The sequence below is a fragment of the Propithecus coquereli genome, unplaced genomic scaffold (assembly GCF_000956105.1).
Source record: "Propithecus coquereli isolate 6110/MARCELLA unplaced genomic scaffold, Pcoq_1.0 Scaffold186, whole genome shotgun sequence".
Lineage (NCBI taxonomy): Eukaryota > Metazoa > Chordata > Mammalia > Primates > Indriidae > Propithecus > Propithecus coquereli.
Window position 1 is genome coordinate 2,178,924 of NW_012143412.1, and position 20,955 is coordinate 2,199,878.

Here is a 20,955-nt window from a genome sequence, read left to right on the forward strand (position 1 = left end):
CTGCAGACTGATGAGAAACTACTAGTCTGTATTGGAATGTTAGGTTTTCATCAAAGGTCTCAGAGACCAAAGTGACAGTTGAATTTGATGCCAGGCAAAGTAGTGTATACTGATTTACATTGGGGATTAGAAACTCCAAGCTCCAGGAGCTTGAGTTAAAGGTGATTTTAGAGGCTTTATTAGGGGAAGGAGAGGAAGTAGGAAAAGTGAAAAGCCACAGTGTTAGAGTAATATCATCCTATTCCTCATGGTTCATGTCCCTGAGAAGACTCAGCTGAGGGGAGAGTTTTTGTTTTTGTTTTTAGCATAGGTATATCCCAAATATTGCATGGGATATACTTATGCTAAAAAACCTGTTGTCGTGTTTTTTATTTGCTAAATCTGGATCCTAGCTCAGGATCCAGAACCACAGAAAAAACAGAAAAGCAGAGCTCCTGGGGATTCAAGGTGAGTTACAAGTTCAGGATATTGTGAGGGTAGGATCATCATTTTAAATTAAAGAAGAGGGAAAGTAAGGGAATGTGGTAGATTAAATATGGCCACAAATTATTCACGGATCATTTCATCAAACGATGGAGTCTATTTCCTCACCCTTTAAGTCTGGGCTGGCCCTGTGACTCATTTTAGCCAACAGAAGGCAAGTGGAGATGATGCATGACTTCTCAGACTAGCCTCAGGACATCTGCCAGCTGCCATTCTCACCACTAGGAACCCCAGGACCACAATGCTGTGAAGAAGCCTGGGATAAAAGACCAGGTGTAGGGAAAGGCTCAGGTGTCCTGGCCTGCCAGACATCCCAGCTGAGCTGAGTCTCAAACATAGGAGATTCCATGTTCAATGCAGCCTTGTCAAAACAGGAGCTGACGGCAGTCCCTAAGTGAGACCAGGTGAGACAGTGAATACAGAGGGGAGCCTAGAATGGCAGGGGCTGGGGGTTGGGGGAGAACATTGCTTCTTTTTGGGGAGGTAAAGAGAGGGAGAGGGAGAGGGGTTCCTGGGTGCATTACCACTCAAATAGATGGCGGCTCTCTCACCTAACTCAGAGAAAGCAGGTGAGCACCAAATGGCTTAAGGTATGTGAGTAAGCATTCGATTTCACTGGGTAAAGGGTAAACTAGAAAGGATTGGGAATGATCAAGGAGATGGCAACTAGGAGAGCTTTAAACCCTAGCTAAAGAAAAATGAAGTGAAAATATAGATCTAATGCTCACCCAAACCTTGTGCAGTAGAAATCCTGAGACATTTTCTTAAGGGAAAAATAACAAAGAAGCATTGTGGCTTTATTCATTGTCCGTGGTGCTAGACATCATCATGGGGAACCGAATAAACCTATGATGTGTGTGTGTGTGTGTCTGTGTGTGTGTGTGCCAAGCAGAAATTATGTTATCATTGCTTTCGAGTCTTGCCCAAAGAGGAAAGTTTTTAACTGCAGGGGGTAGGATAGTCAGGAGAGTAGGAGCTGGAGTAAGAGAGTGCAAGCCCCAGACTCAGCATCAAAATCACATCTTACCTACCTACGCTTTCCAGGACAGACAGGATTGGGATTATCCAACCCACCCTGCGAGGGCGAAAGAAATCCTCTAATCACCCCATTCTGTGTTCACAGCCTTCCCTTTTCCTAAACCACTCCTTCCACTATAATCTAGGCTGAGCGTTCAAGTAAACTCTTCATAGTGAGAAGGTACTGAAGACAAAGCAAGTGCAGTCGAATGTGACTGACAGTCAAATACCTTATAAGATCCTTGTAAAGATTCAATGATAGTATGTGTTTAGTATAAGCATTTGACAAATAATATGTTTTGATAGATGGTGGACGGGTCATCTGCATGTGGATTTACCACAGGACTTAAAACACCTACATATGTCTGTTTTAAATTTATTTGTGCACATGATCATATTTTTTTCTTCAGCCTACAATTGCTTAAAAACAGTGACTGTATTTTATTTCTGTGTGTGTGACAGTCTATACCAAACAGTTCCTGTTAGGCATTCCACAAATATTTGCTGAATGAATGAATCAATGAATGGAATAAGACATTTGCTGAATATCACAAAAAGAGGAGCCAAAACGATGTGAATGTTTACTAACATGCTCACTATCTACAGCCTGGATTTGGGCGCAAAGAGAGTAGGCCACAGGCTCACTGCCAAGACTCAAAGAAAGTTCTCAGAATTTCCATGTACCTATGCCCAGCAGAGTTAGACTCTTCCCCTCCTTCTCACTTTAAGTGCAAAGTGAGGCACAAAGTGCAAAGTGCAAAGCCAGGCACATTTCCCCCTTTATTCCTGTTCTTTATTCCTAGAAATACTATAAACACGAAAAGCTGAATGTAATGGTTGATGTTTGGTATCTATCACGTGTTTATGCTCCTAAAGGGCTTTTAGAGGAAGATGCTGTAGCGCGTGCTACTTCTAGCAAATGATCTAACACTAAATCAGAAACCAGTTAGAAAGCAGTCTGGGAGGTACGACCTGCCACATGGGACACAACAGAACCAGGCATTTTCAAAAAGAATAAAGTGTGACATGGGTTGAAAATATGATTCAAACAGCAAAAAAAGAGAAGCTAGAAAGGTGGAAATAATTATACTCATTAATCCTCAAAACGATGAACTACAAATATGAATTAGGTAGCTGATCCCAACCAGTTAATTTACAAAAAAGCTTTAGAAAAAGAAAGTGCATTATACCAGGTTGCATTTGTTTTTGTCCTTTATTATTTAAATTAACTAAAAAAAATATAGCCGTTAAAGAGCTCAATATGAAAATTATTTCTATTCATTGCTTAGTTATGTGTCCATGTCTGTAACCACAGGTGCCTCAAATAATCAGGGGAGTCAGCTGAAAGCTGGAGAGTATTTCTGCCGCTCTGAAGGTATCTTGGACAAAGGCAACTTAGCAAATGCAATCTATTTCATGGATAAGTGATCCTTGGGAAGTTCACCGTGCCTACTCACCGTGGTCAAGGATATATTTCACAATCTCTCCATTGCCGGTTTTAGCTGCGTAGTGAAGGAGTGAACAATGGTCTGGTCCCTGAATTAGCAGACTGCCTCCATTTTTATAGCTTTCTATTAGCTGCAAGAGAGACATATGAAAATAAGCTCAGGCAGAATCCGGAACAAGGGTAACAGCTAACCGGTAATAAAATAAGAGTAATGTAGCAAACCACAAATGTTTCCAACCTCAGAGGACACAGAGAAAAGTCAAAGAGATGAAGTAACATTCATGGACTGTATTATCACTCAGAGATGGCCAGTGTCTCTTCTTACTCCAGAGAGGGTCTGTGGGTATTGAACAGCCTAAGGAAACTAAATCATGCTGAATTACTTTTTCTTTTTTCTTTTCTGAGCACTAGTCTCTGTCCCGAGGGAGTGAGGGCTGGAGTAGAGAACAAAAGCTTCCCTGTGTTGGGGTGAGTGAAAGAACAATTATGGCTATCAGCAGGAATAACTTGGTGTCTGGTAGCTGAGATCCTCGCCTATGTCCTCTAGTTTTTCTTCAGTCTCTAATGAACCTACCTACCAAATATCAAAGCTGCTTCTTCACTGCCTGCGTAAGATCACTGCACACAGCAAACACACATGCACACACACATACAGCTCCCTTCTTCATCCAGATCTGCAGCCCAGCCTGCAAGCTGTCTGGTAATCACCCAACACATACCTAACAAGGCTAGAGATGATCTGAAGAGTGAGAACCAAGATCATTCAAAGAATGTAGTAGTTTCTACAGGAGAGGAGACTGGGGGAAAAAAAACCCAGGATTTTGCAGCCTGAGAACATGGTGGCTAAATGAGGATACAGTCCAAGTTCATGAAATATTGAACATTGTATGAAATGTAAATGAGTCCCTCTTCTCCAAACTGTGGTGTATCAGGACAAAAAGAGCCTCTCTGAAGCTTCTACAAGGTAGTTTGGGGACAAATAAGAATCAAGTAATCCAGCAGGTTATAAGCAGAAAGAACACTCTATCTCAAGAAGCTAGATGGCACACATCATACATAATCCAACATTCCACAAAATGAAAGAGGGTAAACTCAAGGAATAAATTATGGTGTTATATGCCACTATAGGAAGACTATAGTTAAAAATAATACATAGTTTCAAATGCTAGAAGGAGGATATTGAATGTTCCCAGTATTCCCAAGAAATGATAAATGTTTGAGATGATGGGTATGCTAATTACCCTAATCTGATCACTGTAAATTATATGTGTCAAAACACCATGATGTACCCCATGAATATGTACAATTATTATTTGACAATTAAAAAAATGAAATTAAAAAAGAGGGCAAACTCAAAGTTCATGCTTTCATTAGAATATGTCCATGTAATTGTCATGTGCCAGATGCCAGGGAGACCAAGGTGAGTACGATTTAGTCACCAGCCTCAAAGCCCTCCCAGTCCACGGGGGAGACAGACGTGTAAAGGATCACACAGACATGGAGAGGAACACCACGAGGTTCTCAGAAGGGCACTGCGGAGGCAGAAAGCAGAGGATGGAAAAAGAGCCACAGAAGACCTCCCAGGACATAGATCAAAAGAAGTAGCTGAATGGAGGTAAGGAACATATGGGACTCCCGCCCCTAAACTGTGAGGCAAGAGGACAGGAAGAAGTAGCTAACGACTTCCACGAAAATCTAAGAGAATCCTGTTCTGCTCAATTGCATCGCCTCTCAATGATACTCCCTTTCTTTGTGGGCAGATCCACAAAGGATAGCAGCACAGACCCAGTCAGAGCCAGTCAGCAGCAGCTGCCTTGATCCTCCCTTTCTGTGCTGTTTTTAGAGACCATGAACATCAAGTTAGTCCATGGGTATCTTATGCTGCCCACGTACAGGAGCTACTTGTGATGGCCTTCCCACAGGGTGGCTCCTGAGAGCTTGTCTTCTCTAGTCTCTCCCCAGCCCGGACACAGACACATGCAGCTAGTTTAATATTTAATATGTATGTGAAGAAAGAAGTGAAAGAGGCAAGAGGGGAGAAAAAGGGAAAAAATACTTAAGAAGGAAAAGAAAGAAAATTATGTAAGAGAGAAAAAGGAAAGACTGAAAAAGAAAAACCTTAAGCTCCTATATTTCATCTCTCAGTACGTAAGGTGTTAAGTCATTTCTTAGTCATTTAGGAAATATTATAATTATAACAGAAACTCTAATAAGGCAACTGGCTGTATAGTGATTTCCCATATTTCAAATGATTCTCTTGTGTGTACCAAAAAAGTGTGATAATATACCCAGGGACCTGGGCAATCAGTTGCCTAAACTGAAAGCATGTAGAAAATAAAATTGAAAGGTTTCAAATCTACAACGCTTTGCAAAATTTTCTGGCTTAGAAGCTCTCCGAGGGCAGGGATCAGCTTCATTTATGTCCTTATTTCCACAGAACCTAACAGAAGACCTTGCAAGGAGTATAGGATGGTGTTGGTTCAATCCACAGGTGGGAGATGGCATTGAATTCATTGGTACGCTGCTTAGCGAGCACTTGTCTTTTCTGGGTAACAGTTGCTAGTGACACTGTGATCTGTACAGTGACCCAGGTACAATTTTCAGGATTATGTATCTAAAGGTGGCAGTTAATCAAGATGTTTGCAACCTTCTCACCATTTGTTTTCTTCTAGTAACCTGTTAAAAATGTAGCACAAGTGCTCCCCAATTTATCCAAAAAATGTGCTTCATAAAAAAACAACAACAACAACAACAACAAAAAAAAAACTTACGTATAAGGATAGTACTTCTCAGCTTTCTTTTATGACTTTTGTTTCCTTGATCTGCAGTGGCACCTCACTACTTGGGCTGAGGAGCATGGTGGAGCCCTGGCCTTAGGCAGCTGCCATTGTTATACGGCAGATCAGTGCCAGTGGGGGTTATGCAGGGATGCCTGGAAATATGGGACCAAACACAGCTCTAGAATACCCACAGCCTATGTTATCTTAATAACAAATATTTGTATCTCCACCGTGTTTAGCTATTAAAAAATATGGATTAACACTATAATAGTATTAATAAAATAGCTAACATGTTAGAGCCCCTTCTATATAATAGGAACACTCTTAAGAGCTTCATTTATAGTATTACATTCACTCTTCATGAAAAAACCAAAGAGAGAAGTAATATTATTATGCCAACTTACAGATGAAGAAACTGAGGCACAGAGAGAATTAAATAACTGAATAAAATCACACACATAGTGAACAGCAGAGCCAAGATCTGAATTCAGGCAGTCTGACTTCAGAGTTTACTTCCACTCTTGAGGAGGTAGTGACCATTGCCTTCGGAACTAAATTCACCAGAAAATATAAGCACAAATTAAACTATTCTAAGTGGATCAGACAGAGTAACTCCTTTTGGTTAACTGTGCTCCCCAAAGTATAAAACAATAACGATGGAATACGCAAGCTCTGGCCTGAAGAATGCATTTCTGGGTGTTGTTGTCCAGGTAATTCTTACAGATGCATTCATTTCAATACTATCCAAAAATCTGAAAAGAAATCTTCAAATTCTTCAGATCCCAGCTTTTCAAGAGCAGGAACTAGGGTACTATGAGCACTGCCTCCTGGGACATGTGGTCCATTTTAACTAAGTGGGCAAATAGCATGGTTCTCTAGCACACTCCCTTTGCTGTTATGAAATGCAGAGCTACAGTGAAGCCTTCCCTCACCCTCTCTGCTCAGTTCTCAAAAGAGCATCCTTCCTCCTCTACTCTGCCAGTGCAGGCAGGAGGATGATAAATTATATACAAGAACATGAAAATTTGGGGAGGGAATGATGCTGATTTAAGGTTCTTAAAGAATCACCAAAGTTTTGGTAGAAGGATATCTTACCTTCATAAGATCACCAGCTATTACTGCCTGCAAAATTGCTGCGAAAGACAAAAGAGAGATGTCCCATTAGTAGAAGACCCCTCTCATTAAAATGTTACAAAAAGTTGGATCCATATTTTGGAGAACTAGTCTACATTTGGGGCAGAAACCAGGGAGGGAGAAAATCTTGGTCAAGCACACTAAGGCCCCCTCTCCAGCCCTTCTCTACCCAGGTACCCATCCCATACGTCCTTTTGGAGCCTGTGTGTGCCCCCCTCCAACCCCGGCACAGCAAAGATTACATGAAATTCGAAGTCACACAGATTGGGTTCAAGTCTTAGCTCTGATGCTTAAAGGCTGTGGGACACTGGGTGAGTCATTTAACTCCTCTTCCTCTGAGCCTCAGTTTCCATATTCTTAAAAGAGAAAGTTTAAGCCTTGTAGCATGGTTAAAAGGATCCATGAAGTCCTCTGAATGTTCCTAACCCAGCCACTGATGCAGAGTGGGTGCCTAATCCTAATTACACTTGCTTTCTTCTTTCTAGTTCCTTCCACTTTCCCCTCTTGGGCTATGAATATTAAGAGGACTAACAGAGGCAGCAAAGAGGAAACAAAGCTATTTTTAATTGTATTCTAGAGAAAATAATCATGTAATTGACATCTAATTCACCGGTGACTCTTACGGAAAGAAAGCTAAAGGTAAAAGGTAAACTGACATGTAGCCTTGGGGGAAAAATAGAAGTGTCTAATGGTTCATGCATATCATGTGGGGAGTAGAAGAATGAGAAAATATGACTGATGAAAGGGAAAAAGAATATATGATTGTCCAATGACAATTATGGCTCCTAAAGGGAACTATTTGCATCAGGTTGGAAACAGTCCTTTTACAAAAATACCTTCATTTTGAAGCTACTAAAAAAATAGACTATTTTAAGGCTTTAAAGTCACAAAGTTTTAGAAGAAAAATAATTCAAATGTATTTTGCAAAGTGACATTTTATTCTTATTTGAATCGTCTTTTGTATAGAGTTAGCCAAAAGTGCAGTATAATGCATCAAAGCACACGGAGGCCATGGCTGCCACTGAGCAAAACCCTCGAAGCTTCTATACTGAGCATTTACCAGTCCTGGGTGAGGAGATGCACAGGACCATAAGCAGGTTAGACGCTCACTGGCCCAGGGCTGAGTGGAAACCTATGGAAATGATGAGGACTACATGAGCATGGAAGGAAGAAGGAGGCAGGAAGAAGAAGAATGGAGAAAAATGGAGAACAGGAAAGAGAGGGAGGAAAGTTTCTCGCCATGACAAGCTGTTAGCAAGACACTCTTTTCATCCCCCGGGGATCCTCGCCCCGTGCTTTGCACATTGTAGATGCACAGCAATTAGCTGCTGAACTGACTGAGAAGAAAGCAAAGACAGAAAAAACGTGAGAAAGGGGACAGATAAAAATAACAGAAAGTGAATTAATAAAATGTTATGTGTCAAAAGAATCTACTCAAACATGGCGTCTCACTCCTCATTTTATAAATGAGGACGGGTGGGGTTTGGAGTGAAGTGACTCTGGCACAGAGCCACAGAGGCCAGTCAGCACTGTCACGCAGGCCCGTGTCCAGCTCCAGCCTCTGGCCAGTGCCCTCGTGAGCTCACCGTGCACACAGCTCTGCTGGGCCCCATAGGGCCCACAGACGGACAATATCATTGTCAGGTTTGTAGTGTTGTGAAAAAGTTATAGACCGAAGTCTAATTCTAAACTCTGTCATTTACTGGACACATAAATTTAGAAAGTTATTCCATCTTTTTGAACAAATTCTTTCATTTTCAAATGAAGTTAACTAACACCTGCACTGCTCACCTCTCTGGAGTGAGGATAAAATTTTAAAAAGTGCTTTATAAATAGGTATGTTGTATAAATAGAAGGCATAGTTTTCAGTACCTTGTGACTGTACATAAGAACATGAAAAAGACGTATGGACATTTCATGAGCCTACTGACAAGGGTAAAATTGGCATGTGAAGTGGAACAGACATATCTCTGTAAATATACACCCGTCAGAGGAGAGCACAGATAAGGGAGCCAAAGGGATGGGGTTTAACCCAAGACGTGAATCCCACATCAGAGGAAGGGAAAGGAGAGGCTGGAGAAAGTACAGTCGGGCCTCCACATCCTTGGGTTGTGCATCCACAGATTCAACCAAACTCCGATGGAAAATATTCAGAAGTATATGGGAGGTCATATGTAAAGACTGTGCCATTTTATACCATGGACTTGGGCATCCTTGAATTTTGATATCTGCAGGGGGTCCTAGAAATAATCCCAGGGGATACTGAGGGACAATTGTACCAGAAATCACAGATCTGGGAGTACAAATCAGTTTAGACTTCATGCTACAGCAGCATGTTCTTTTGTTTGAAATAAACTATCCATATGGAAAAAGAAATAAGGTTGGGGGCAGTTAATACAAAGCCTTATAACTCACACAGAACTCCAAAACAGCAGCACAGCCTTTGTTTTCAAAACCATAGTGAAATATTTCTCAGAATGTAAAAATTACAAAAAAGAGGGAAGGAGGAAGGGAGTGGGAGGGAGAGGAAGATGGAGGGAGAGAGAAATAGAGAAAGAAGAGAGAAAAAAATGAATCCATTAACTTAAAGCACTTCCATAATAAAATTTGGTGCACGCAAGCAATAAACTAAGATGATGAAAGAATTCCCCAAGACAAAGTCTATTTAAGGACTACTAAATAAATAATAAATACAGGAAAGGCTAGATTATAACTTATTGGCTAGGTGTTGAGTTCAAAGAACGCTTCTTGGAGCAGGTAAAGTTTAAGCCGACTCCTCTCTGATAAGTGGAATTAATTAGCAAAGAAGGTCTGGAAAATCCTTGCAAGATGAAAGAAGGCTATGAATAAAGATATGGAAATTAAAAGTCATGCTGTCTGAAGGAATCTGCAAAGAGCTCTGTATTGTCACACCTGAGGTGAAGAGTAGTGTCAGGTAACATGCTGCCGAGTTTCACAGGAACCACTCCAGTGAGTACGTCTTATGCCACGATAAAGCACTTAAATTTTATCCTCCTGGTGATAAGAAGCTATTGAAGAGTTACAAGTAAACCAGGGGAGCATAACAATGTCCTTAAGCACTCCAGTGTGATTCTGCTCCTCCCCTTCTCGAAACAGTATTCTGTCCTGCTCCTTGCTGCTTTTCTCCAGATAGCCAACATTAAGCCTCTTTCAACTTCTACCCCATATCATTCATAAGCATTGTAATTTATGTTTGTTGGTTTCCAACAGCCTCCCAGTTTGAAGTCCCCATGAATAGGTAGAGGATCATATAACAGAATCATAACCACGAATAATTTCCAATCGTACTGGATGTGGAGAGCATGAATATTTATTTTTAAGTCAAGCATTCCACCCAAGGGTAGCTATTATGCAAACATTATTAGGAACAAGGCCCATTTCTCTCTCCTGATTAATGTCCTTCCCTGTGAACACTGTTGTTTAAGACTTCCTCTGCATAAAGAGAGCCCGAATCCATTAGCATTCAGCACCAGATAATAACCTTCTGAAAGATCAAGCTTAAAAACAAATAATGAGTGGTTACGATTATGATATTATTCTTTATAATTGCTTGAGCTCTAAGCTCGCCTTCTTATCTTTTCCAAAACTCCTTCATACTAAGGAAACAATGCTCCAAAATTCAAAGAAGAAAGGGCAGTCAAATTGGTAATGGGACATAAAGGTTATTGAGTAAATGAATAATAAGTTTCCTGGAAAATTAAATCATAGAAACTTACGTAGTAAGATGGGAATTTAAAGGAGTAGAGAACTGAGAAATCTATCACTTTTAGAGGTTAGAAGTTGAGTCATTAGTCCACATGAAATGGTTTATTTTCCTTGAGTACTATGTTTTCAAATAATCTGCTGTCAAGTACACATCCCAAGATAGAAATCTGGGACTGAGACGTCAGGACCGTCAGGAGAGAATTGCCATCTTCCTTCTCACAGCCTCTCCTTCTTAGGCCTGGATTCCTGAGGATCTGGATGTGCTCAGACATCCAAGCATGGAAGGAAAAGATGGCTTCTATCACACAGAACAGGAAAGGGAGAAGCCAGCTGCTATGCATGAATGTTTGTATCTCTCCAAAATTCATGTCGAAACTTAATCCCCATTGTGGTGGTATTAAGAGGTAGGGTCTTTTCGGAAGTGATTAAGCAGAGCCCTCATGAAAGGGATTGATGCCCTTAAATAAAAGAGCCTTTAGTGAGATGCCTGCCTTTCCATCGCTTCCTCCATGCGAGAACACAGCATTCCATCCCTTTTTGCTTTTACGCTATGTGAGGATGCCGCAGGAAGGTGCCATCTTGGAAGCAGAAAGCAAGCCCTTACTGGACACCAAATTTGCTGGCACCTTGATCTTGGACTTCTCAGCCTCCAGAACCATAAGAAATACATTTCTATTATTTATACATGATCCAGCCTATGATATTTTGTTATAGCAGCAGGAACAGACTAAGAGCCCCTCTAGGTCCCACCAAACCAAGCCCTGTTCCAGGTGGTAAGGATATGGCACTGCACAAAGCAAACTTCATCCTCTCACAGAGCTTACATTTTGGCAAGAAGTCCAAAACGAGATCTGGCTTAATAATTAGGAAGAGATATATTGTAACTGAGTCTAGATTCAGACTGCCCAGGTTTAAGTCCTGTGAGTGCCATTAACTAGTTGTGACCTTGGGTGAGTTAGTTTATCAAGCTTCAGTTTTCTCTTTTAGAAAAACGAAGATGAGAAACAGTTCTTTTGACGCTCTGCCTTGCAAATAAGCTATAGGCACAGAGAACCTGATCATCTGTGGTCATCTGTGTAGAATACCAGGGAGTACTGAAAAGTACAGAAAAAGAACCATTCTAGACTAAGGTAGAATTTGGCGTAGGACTACTTCTGAAGGATAGTTCAAGGTTGTGATTCTTGATTTGCAGATGAAAATATTTATGAATAAAAAAGTATTCAGAACTTGGTAAAATCACATATATGTTTGTGATTCTCAAAAAATCAACAGAAATAACTACATTATTATACATAAGGCAGAATCACCACCTTGAGCACTGATGTCTAGTTTTAAAAGTTTAATCTTTCATGTTCAGGTATTTTTCAGCAAATCCAGTAATATTCTATACCTACAATAATTAATAATTAAAAAATAAACGTTTTTAAAAAGCAGTATTCTATCACCAAATTGTCACCTACTCATGGTAGCAGTCATCTAAATCTTCTTTAAAAATTATAGAAGAAAAAATTAAAAAGTAAAACCAAAAACTGCTGAATGAAGAATGGCTTGTAGGGACCTAGGGGAAAAATTAGTTGGTTCACTTAGAGTTGTAAACATATCTGGTTTTGCCACATTGTGCCTACTTTTTACTCCTAAATGTTTTCATGTGTAAAGCAAGAACAGCAACCTTAAACTATTAATATCTCTTCAGTCATATTCTACATTCCAAAGTGCATTCAGCTTTATTCTAACCACTCATTTCATAGATGAGGAAAGTGGGGTTTGAGAGCTGGTCTGATCATTCCAGGGTCACCTGGTTAGCAATCCAGAGACAGAGGATTCCTGTTATGCTTACTTACCTCCCCCAGCCCCCACCATACTATGCAGTTTCCCCAGTGTCTCCTTTGTTTAGCTTGAAGCAGGTTGGCCAAAAATAAAAACAAATACCTCCCCCTAAGAGTTTCATGAATGCATGATATATAAAACGAAGTAAATTCAATTCATAGTTTTAAGCCCCAATTCTTTTTGTGTGAATGGAGACACTGAATAATGAGTGCACCCATGGCAAATGTTACACCAACAGTCTTCTTGATCTGAGAATGACTGAAGTCTTCATACTTTTCCTTTATTCAAAGTTCCTTCCTGCATGGCCACAGATAGCTTATACCATAAGCTGACCAAGAGTTCAGTTCTCTGAGATACACATTTCTGCACAGCTTTTCCTGTGTTTACCTTATCAGAAACATGCTGTCCAATTTCTACTTTGTGAGCAGCCAGCCACGGTACATGAGCAACCAGCTGTGAAGGCTTAGCTCACAAAAACGGAATTTAGTATAATCGTCAAACACCACAAACGTAATCTATAACACACATTTAATGGTACGGATAACCACCGTGAATTATGTGAATGAGGCATAAATGGGAAGCAGCTCAAGAAAATGACTGTAAGTAATATTATTTTACATAGCCATAGTGAAACAAGTCCAAGATGAAGTGAGAAAAAGGAGAAATTAGATATTTCTAAGGACCTCTGCATTTTAATCTAGACCCAGAGGAGTTTTTGACAATTAGAAATAAGATATGTGACAAGGTATTTGTTACAATAAAAATTAAAATACTGAGAGTTTTTTAAAATAACATATTAGAACAGATTCAAAATCATTCTTATAATGATGTGCAAATTTGCATTGATTCTCTATTATTATGGAGCAAACCAAAACATATGGTTTAAAGCACAGTTATTTATTTTGCTCAAAAATCTGCATTTTGGTCAGGGTTCTACAGAGACTGTCTGTGGAGACTTAGTATCAGGAGGGACTGCTCCTGAGAGCTGAAAGATCCACTTTCAATACGATCAGATACATGGCTGGTAATGGTGCTGGCTTCAGCTGGGAGCCTTGGTTCCTCTCATGTGGACTTCCCATGTGCTGCTCGGGCTTCCTCATAAAATGGTGGCTGTGTCCTAAAAGCAACCGTCCCAAGAGAGCCCAGTGGTCACCTCACCTTGCCTGAGAAATCACAAAGTATCTATCATTCCTGCTGAAGTCCCACATTTGCCCATATTCAGGAAGAGAGAACACAGACCCTACATCCCCACGTCTCAATGTAAAGAGTGTCAAAGTTACATTGCAAGATCAAAGTGCAGGATGGGAGATAACGTTGTGGCTATTTTTAGAAAGTACAAACTGTCACATTGTACACTTGAATTGTGAACTGCTTTGAGTCAGAGGGTTTTTTTTGACTCTCCGTTAGTGTTGGGAAATGGCCACAACCAACAGCCTTTGTTACCTATGTCACCTATGGGAACGTATTATGCACATAATGTCATTTGTTTTGTGTCATGAGCATGTAAGTAGAAAAATAAAAAAGACCGAGAACTGCTTATCTGAAGGAACAGCTTTTTGGAGCAGGAAGAAAGAAGAAAGGCAGGTGAATACCAGGCAGACAACCAGTGCATGATAGACTGAATTAGAAATTCTATCTAAGGTGAATTCTATCCCTAATCTCTCTTTAAAAATCAAGTGTGAGAGAAGAGACTCTACAGATCTCTTCCCCTTTCTTCCTCCTTCAGCCAAACTCACTGAACTTCAGACCCAAATCCCCTACATCCTGCCTACCAGCTTCTCCCCTATTGCTGAAATGTGGCATGGAAGGTACCGCACACATCTTACATAGCTTACTTCTCCTCATCTCTGGGATTATTCCATCAGTGACATCAACAGGCCATTAAATACTACAGTGGTTTTACATTCAAACACTGCCTGTGCCAAATCCATCTTAGAATGTGTAACCATAGATGGGAGACATAAATGGGTTTTGTTTCTCTCTAATGACAGAGTTAATCCCCAAATTCAATTAGTTCCTGCTAATTAAATGCATCAGTGTATATAGGTTCTTTCCATCTGCTGCAGAAATCCTTTTAAAGCTCCATTAGCATGGAAGAGGTTTTCTGTTTGGAGAAAAAACAGCCCCCATCTAGCGTTTTCTCCTGGCAGAAAACCTCTACCTTGCAGCCAGAGGACCAGAATCTGCTCCCTTCAGAAGCAGTCGGTTCCACTTCTTTTATTCACCACTGGAATTGGCTATAAACAGTGCAGGGACCAGATGTCTCTCCAAAGCATCCCATTTATTTCTCTGTTGTTGTGAAATTGTTTGTTGTTTCACATGCGTAAGTTATATCTCAGCAATGAAACCACAAACGGGGACCATGTTTTTAAATCTTTTTTTCCTTTGTTTTACCCATACTACATCTTTAATTGAAAATGATTTAGTACGGGAAATACATAAAGTGCTTAATAAATACTTGGTTGATACTTATGGCCTGGTGATTCAGCCAGGCTATCATTTCAACATACTTTGAACTCTGGGTTGAGGAAGACATTTTAGGGAATGAAAGAAAGCCCACTTTACTCGCCCCTGCCATATCTGGCACTCAATTTTGGTGTTGCGAATATCTTCAAGTCTTTTCAGGAATCCAGTGCCATTTATCAGTTGCAACAAAACACATTGCAAGTAGCTCACTGGACCAGAAGTGTTTGTATTATGGGTCAAATCAGAGCCCTATATTAAGCAATGATGCATGTTACTTCCTATAACATCGGTAGTAAGTCTTAGATCAGTGTTAAAGCATATTTCGTGGGTTAATTAATCTGCTTTGAGCACTGGGTTAGCAAAAACAAGTTCATAGGTTAAAGGCCCAATGGGGTTCACACTCCTCCACGATCAGTGTGTAACTTGCAGCCAGCTGTGAAACATATGTGCCAACGGTCACAAGGGGGGCCAGCACAGGTTCTTGGAAATATTTTCTTGCCAGTCTCTACAACTCAATAGTTTTTTCTAGTGATAAATTAATATCATTATCTGTGGACATAATGAGTCAACACATTTTTTATATAGTACCACCATCTAAAGTAATATCCAACTATTCCTTTAAAACTAGAAAAATAAAAATTCTAGCACTAATATTATAAAATCCTATTAACTATTTTTGTTCAGTAAATATTAAGCTTGTACAAACAGGGAGGATTTTTTTTTCATATTTGTAAGGGGTTTTAATCTGATTATACCTCACTAAATTCATGAACCGAAAATAATTATAGTACACAATAATGCTCTTCCCTCTTCTCAACATTTGAATGAAGTAATATACATTAAAATGCTTAGGACATTGCAAAGTGATTTAGCAATGTAAGAGAGTAAAAAGATAAATTCTAGTATTCTCTGAAGGTCCTTCCTCCCTAGAATGTTGAGAGAATTTAATTCGGATTGACTGACTTTGTTTATTTTTGCCTTCCTGGCATTTTGATGATAAAGTTATAATCCTGAGAGGGTAAGAGAAATGGAAGGATAATAAATAGGGCCCTTGGTAGCTCCACAGATGAGAAGAAAGTGCCAAGTAGAAGAGGGGGTGCTGGTGACCTGTAGCTCCTGATGACTTTTACAGAGAAGCTTCAAGATAGCATCAGGGCTTTGGCTCTGCCCTTTCCCTCAGCAGCAAGCCAACATTCTTCCTGTGATTGGTCTCCTTGAATCCACTGGATATATTTTAGCAATGTCCTTCAGGACCTCTGAAAGGAACTCAAGTTGAAAAGTGTACTCATATTTCACTCAGTGATAGCTGTAAGCTGGTCTGCTGTGGCCTGAGAGTGATGGATGGTTATTGGTTTGAACCAAGCATCGAGACTGTATGGGAAATGATGCTTAAGGCCAGGAGCCAAGTACAGATGAGTGTGTTCTACGGCTCAGAAAGATTATAGGCTTACGGGTCATCTGGTCATCAGGATGCACGTTAAGTTCCTTATCAGTACCTCGCAGCAAACTGACCATGGTGTTTAACTAAGAAGAAGAATAGAGTTAGCCAAAGCGCCCCTCATTGGAACAAAAGTAAAGCCAAGGAGGAGTTAATATAGCAAAGGTCACTTTCAGGGACATATGCCAGCAACACGTACATATAGCAAAAGTGAATATTTTTTTTTAAAAAGATAAAATTTCTAGAGCATACCTTCATTATTAGTAAAAAGATAGATAGTTCATATTTATACCTGAGTTATAATAAAGCACAAATTTTGAATCTGCTGCATCTAAGCATATGATAGATGTTAATTGGAAGAACAGAAAAATTAAGCACTTTATTTCAAAAAAGTGAAAAATAAGTCTTAACTTTCACTATGACATCATGCTAAGTTGAATAAGCAACATCATCAAGCAAGAATTATCATTTAAATGGCTAGTTCTAAAGAGTGCTCAAGACATAAAATACAAAATAGATAGGCTTCCGTGTCTCAGTAAGTCTTCAGTGATATTTATTAAAGAGCAGATTTTACTGTCCAGTTGCTGTGAAGAGAAATAAAATTAGGGCTAAACTTACACTCTTCACAGGAATTCATATATTCTTAAGAAAGAAAAGAGCGTCTAGAAAGTTAACACATGTAAACTTACACAACCAAATGTAGCCCCTGATGGCTAAAGAAATAGAGAGTGATGTAGAAAATGATTTCCTAGGGAAGGTATATGAAATTGTCCAAAAAAGGAAGATTTGCATTGGCAGAAAGGGTGGAAGGAGGGTTTTCTGCGGAGAGGAGCAGGAAGCTTAGAGGCATGGAGCAAGCAGGGACAAGCCGTGTCACTTGATAAAGGATGTCTGAAATGAAGTGTGGGGAGAAATGACTCAGGAATAGAGTGAGGGGGTGCTGAGCGAACCCCCTCCAGGACTCAGAGAGGACTGTGAGGCCAAAGACGTTTCCGCCGACCCCGAACCCCTGATGCCAATGAAAATCACTCAGAGACTTCATTTTCAGAATATAACCCTGGCCAAAACAACCACTCTATTCCTCAAAGATAAATAGGAATTTAAATATGTGGCAAAAAGATTGCTGGGAAATCAGATGCCTGAAGAAGAATGGCTTTGGGTGGGCTCATGCTTCCCGAGAATGAGAAGCATGCAGGTTACCGAAGGAAGATAGGAGGACTAGAGAGGCTCATGGTCAGAGAAACAAAGCAACAGTTAACAGAAACAGAAATGGTTTAAATAACTTTTTTGCAGTCTTGTAAACCACCACTCTAATTTTTTTTTTTTTTTGTAATGGGCTGAAACAATTGCCCTCACTTCCTAGGGTGACAGAGGAGATGGAAACGTTACCAGATGAGGAAAATCTAGAATCTGGTGGCTTACAAACTCCCTTTTCAATAAGCAATGAGGTGCTTTGTCAGCAGAAAAGCTGGAAGTTGCATAATTCAACAGTAATATATTTTGTTACCTTGTTAAAGAAAGCTATGAGTGTGGAAGCTGCCTGCAGCACTTACACACTTGCAAAGTGGATTTTCTTTTTATCCACCAAGTCGGTGTGTGGCAAGGTGTGGCAACAGCAGCCCTGTTTGTTACCATAAGCAGAAATAATAGACTGGCAATCATATGCAGATATCCTTACATGTGCCCCTTAGAGAACAGGGCATAGATGTTTCCAAAACACTTTCACAAAATTCAAGGTAGCATTTTTGGGTTTTCTTCAAGTGTTGCATTGCCCAGTGTTCTTCCTTGGCTCAGAGGTTTATGGGTGTCCAGAGCAGAAGAGGCCTTAAAGGGAAGCCAGCTCACTTGCTCCACGGAGAAGCCAAGGCCTGGAGCAAGTGATCTACCTGAGACAACCCAGCCAGAGAAGACCAGAGCCAGGGCAGGTGCAAGGTTCTACTGACTCCAGATCACGGCTTTTGTCATTGCAGAACCTACCATCCACTGCTCAGAATGATACAAGTCATTCTCTGCCTATTTAGCTGTAACCTGAAGGAAATTTCTATTTCCAAGAAACGTAGAAAACAATAGGCTTTAATCATCTAAAAGCCCATGCAAATGAGACATAAGAGATCTATTCCCATTTTGGCCATTTGACATTGATGGTTGCTCTTGGTCTGTCTTGCACATCTCCTCTCCTGTTCTGTCCCCTTCTTTTGTTGATGTTTGCAAGCAAACTGTACGCTAGGCACAGAGTTAGATGCTTTGCCTACATTATCTCATCTAATCCTCACAATAAGCCTACTAGATTGGTATTATTATTATCATTCCCCATTTTCAGAGGATGAAGAAATTGAGGCTTAGTGGTATTAAGCAGGTTGCTCAAGACCACACAGCTAATATGGAACAAAGCCAGGATGAGAAAAACTTACTAGAGAGCCTGTCTCTGTAGCAAGGTACTACCCTGCCTCCCTTATCTGGCTGTATAAATGATCAAAGAGTACTATGGGGTTATGAGGTAGGGATACCAGGTCTGCCTTTCCCAATATGCCCCTGGTCAGCCCAGAGGGATGCAGTTTTAGGGGTCTCTATATGCCATACTTTTCTGGCTCTGTTAAGGGAAGGTGCAGAAAATCAAATTGCCCTGCTGGGGAAAGGAAAGGCCAAGTCATGAACTGCTTGTAAGTAGTATGCAAAGATACGCTGTCTGGTGAAAGGATGTTGCAGGACACCCAAAATGGGCCCAGAAAATGAGGATCGGCAATAAAAAGGCTGGCAATATGAGGAAACATTTAGTTGACTTCATTATTTTATAAGAGGCTGCACTGATGAATATTTTCAGAGCTTTATCTAGCCTAAGTAGCTACAACAGACAGCCTGGATAAACAGAAATACAAACAGAAACCATGCCCACAAAGGACTAAAACATGCAGGTTAAAGTAACATACCTAGGACTAACCTAGGAACCAACTGAAAAAGTGACAGTGCATCCTAATATTTTGCAACTGGCAATGATGATAAGAGATGTGTGGAGTAAGACCATAATTCAGGGAAACCAGTCACCAGCCAGTTCTTGTAAGAGGAAGCCACCAAAATAAAAAATAAGCTTTAGGTGGAGCACACCGGGGAAAAAGTTTTGATTGGATATTAGTATTTCTAGTCAAGCAGAAAACAGACAAATGGAGTAACAATTATCCTCACATGAGGATTATATACAATAACTGTCAGTGTACCAAACTAGACCTTGGTTACACTGGGTGTTGATATAAGCCAGTTCATACAATTCCATACAGTATAAATCTCAAGCTTAGTAAACTTTAAAAAGTAAGCACAATTCGGTTCTTTGTTTCTGCTATCAGAGAATACTACACAGAGACCAAGAGTCAGGAATTTCTCATTTCCTTTTTAAATACCTTATTGACTTATCTATGGAGATGAGATCTGTGAAAGTTTTGTTTCTTGCCAGACACATCACCCTGTTAGACGACCTCTGCTTATCCTTCCACTTAAAAGGAAACCAGGAGGTTAGCTTTTCTCCTTTCCTAATTCTTTCCTTTTTTCAGTTGCTTTCTTATTTTGCAATGTTTTAAGAACTTTAATTTAAACATTCCATAAGCCCAAAGGCAATCTAAAGCAATGCCGTGGGTAAACCTTAGTTAGGAGTATTCCCTCATATTCCTTCACCCCCACTCATAATCAGACTTCAAAAGATAATTAGATAATTATCACCAACAAATCATTCCAACGAAACCAAAGAATCAAAAAGATTGTGTGGTTCAGATCAATAGCGAGATTCGGTAAAGAGGAACGAGACAGAATAGTAGAGGTAGGTCATATATAAAGTAATGGGGCCAGAGTGTGGAAAGCCCAGGGGTTTTTGTTTTGCTTTTTGTTTTCTTGTTCTGTTTAGTTTTTTAATCATCAGTGGATTATCTATTTTCCTAGGATTTATGAAAGAAGACTAACCAGCGAAAATATGCTGTGCTTTTTATTCCTTTCCTTTCAAAACACACAGGCTTTGGGGAACACCGAGTGAGACCACTGTAAAAGGCCATCTTTTCATCACGTTAGTAACTGAATCTCTTTGGGAAAAGACCAGGACTGACCTATCTTCTACAGCAGGGAACAGTATTAACGAGGCTGCGATGGGATTCAAAGATGTGTACTGAAAGTTTCTGTTTGCCAACACCACATATTGCAGCAAATTTCACAGTGAGACTTGTATAGAGAGAATCAATTCTGTGCCAGGGCACAGCATAGAATAGGGCAATGTCTCTATTCATCGAGCTTATAGTCAAATAAGAAGGGCAACACTACCCGTGTGGAAAAAAAAATTGGAATACACTCAAAAAAACAGTAAGTGAATAGGGAAGGAGAAATCATGGGCATTTGAGTTGTCAGGAAAATTCATCACTGTTTGTCCTTAGAGTCTATGGAGGTGGTTCCAAGACATGGGAATTAATGAGCACTGAGGAGGGACCTGAATGAAGGGCGACGAAGGTGGTCTGCCAGAGGGACGGTAGGAGTGATAGAAACCCTATGGCTGAATGGATGCAAGGGAGATGGGGTCCGGAGTGGGGGAGTAGAAATAATTCACCAAAGCCACATGAGCTAAACCAGGATGAGGAAAAGCCTTGAAAGTGAGCACTAAAAAGTTT

The 20,955-nt window shown here is 40.2% G+C and overlaps 1 protein-coding gene across 1 annotated transcript in view; it reads right to left on the minus strand.

The window, feature by feature from the left end:
• The window catches only part of DGKI (diacylglycerol kinase, iota), a 270,690-nt gene that overhangs the window by 13,742 nt on the left and 235,993 nt on the right, over window positions 1–20,955 (minus strand). The window contains exons 30-31 of the mRNA XM_012642753.1: window positions 6,823–6,860; window positions 2,958–3,078 (exon numbers count right to left, since the gene is read on the minus strand). Coding sequence (XP_012498207.1) covers window positions 2,958–3,078; window positions 6,823–6,860 — 159 coding nt within the window. The remainder of the gene's footprint in view (window positions 1–2,957; window positions 3,079–6,822; window positions 6,861–20,955) is intronic.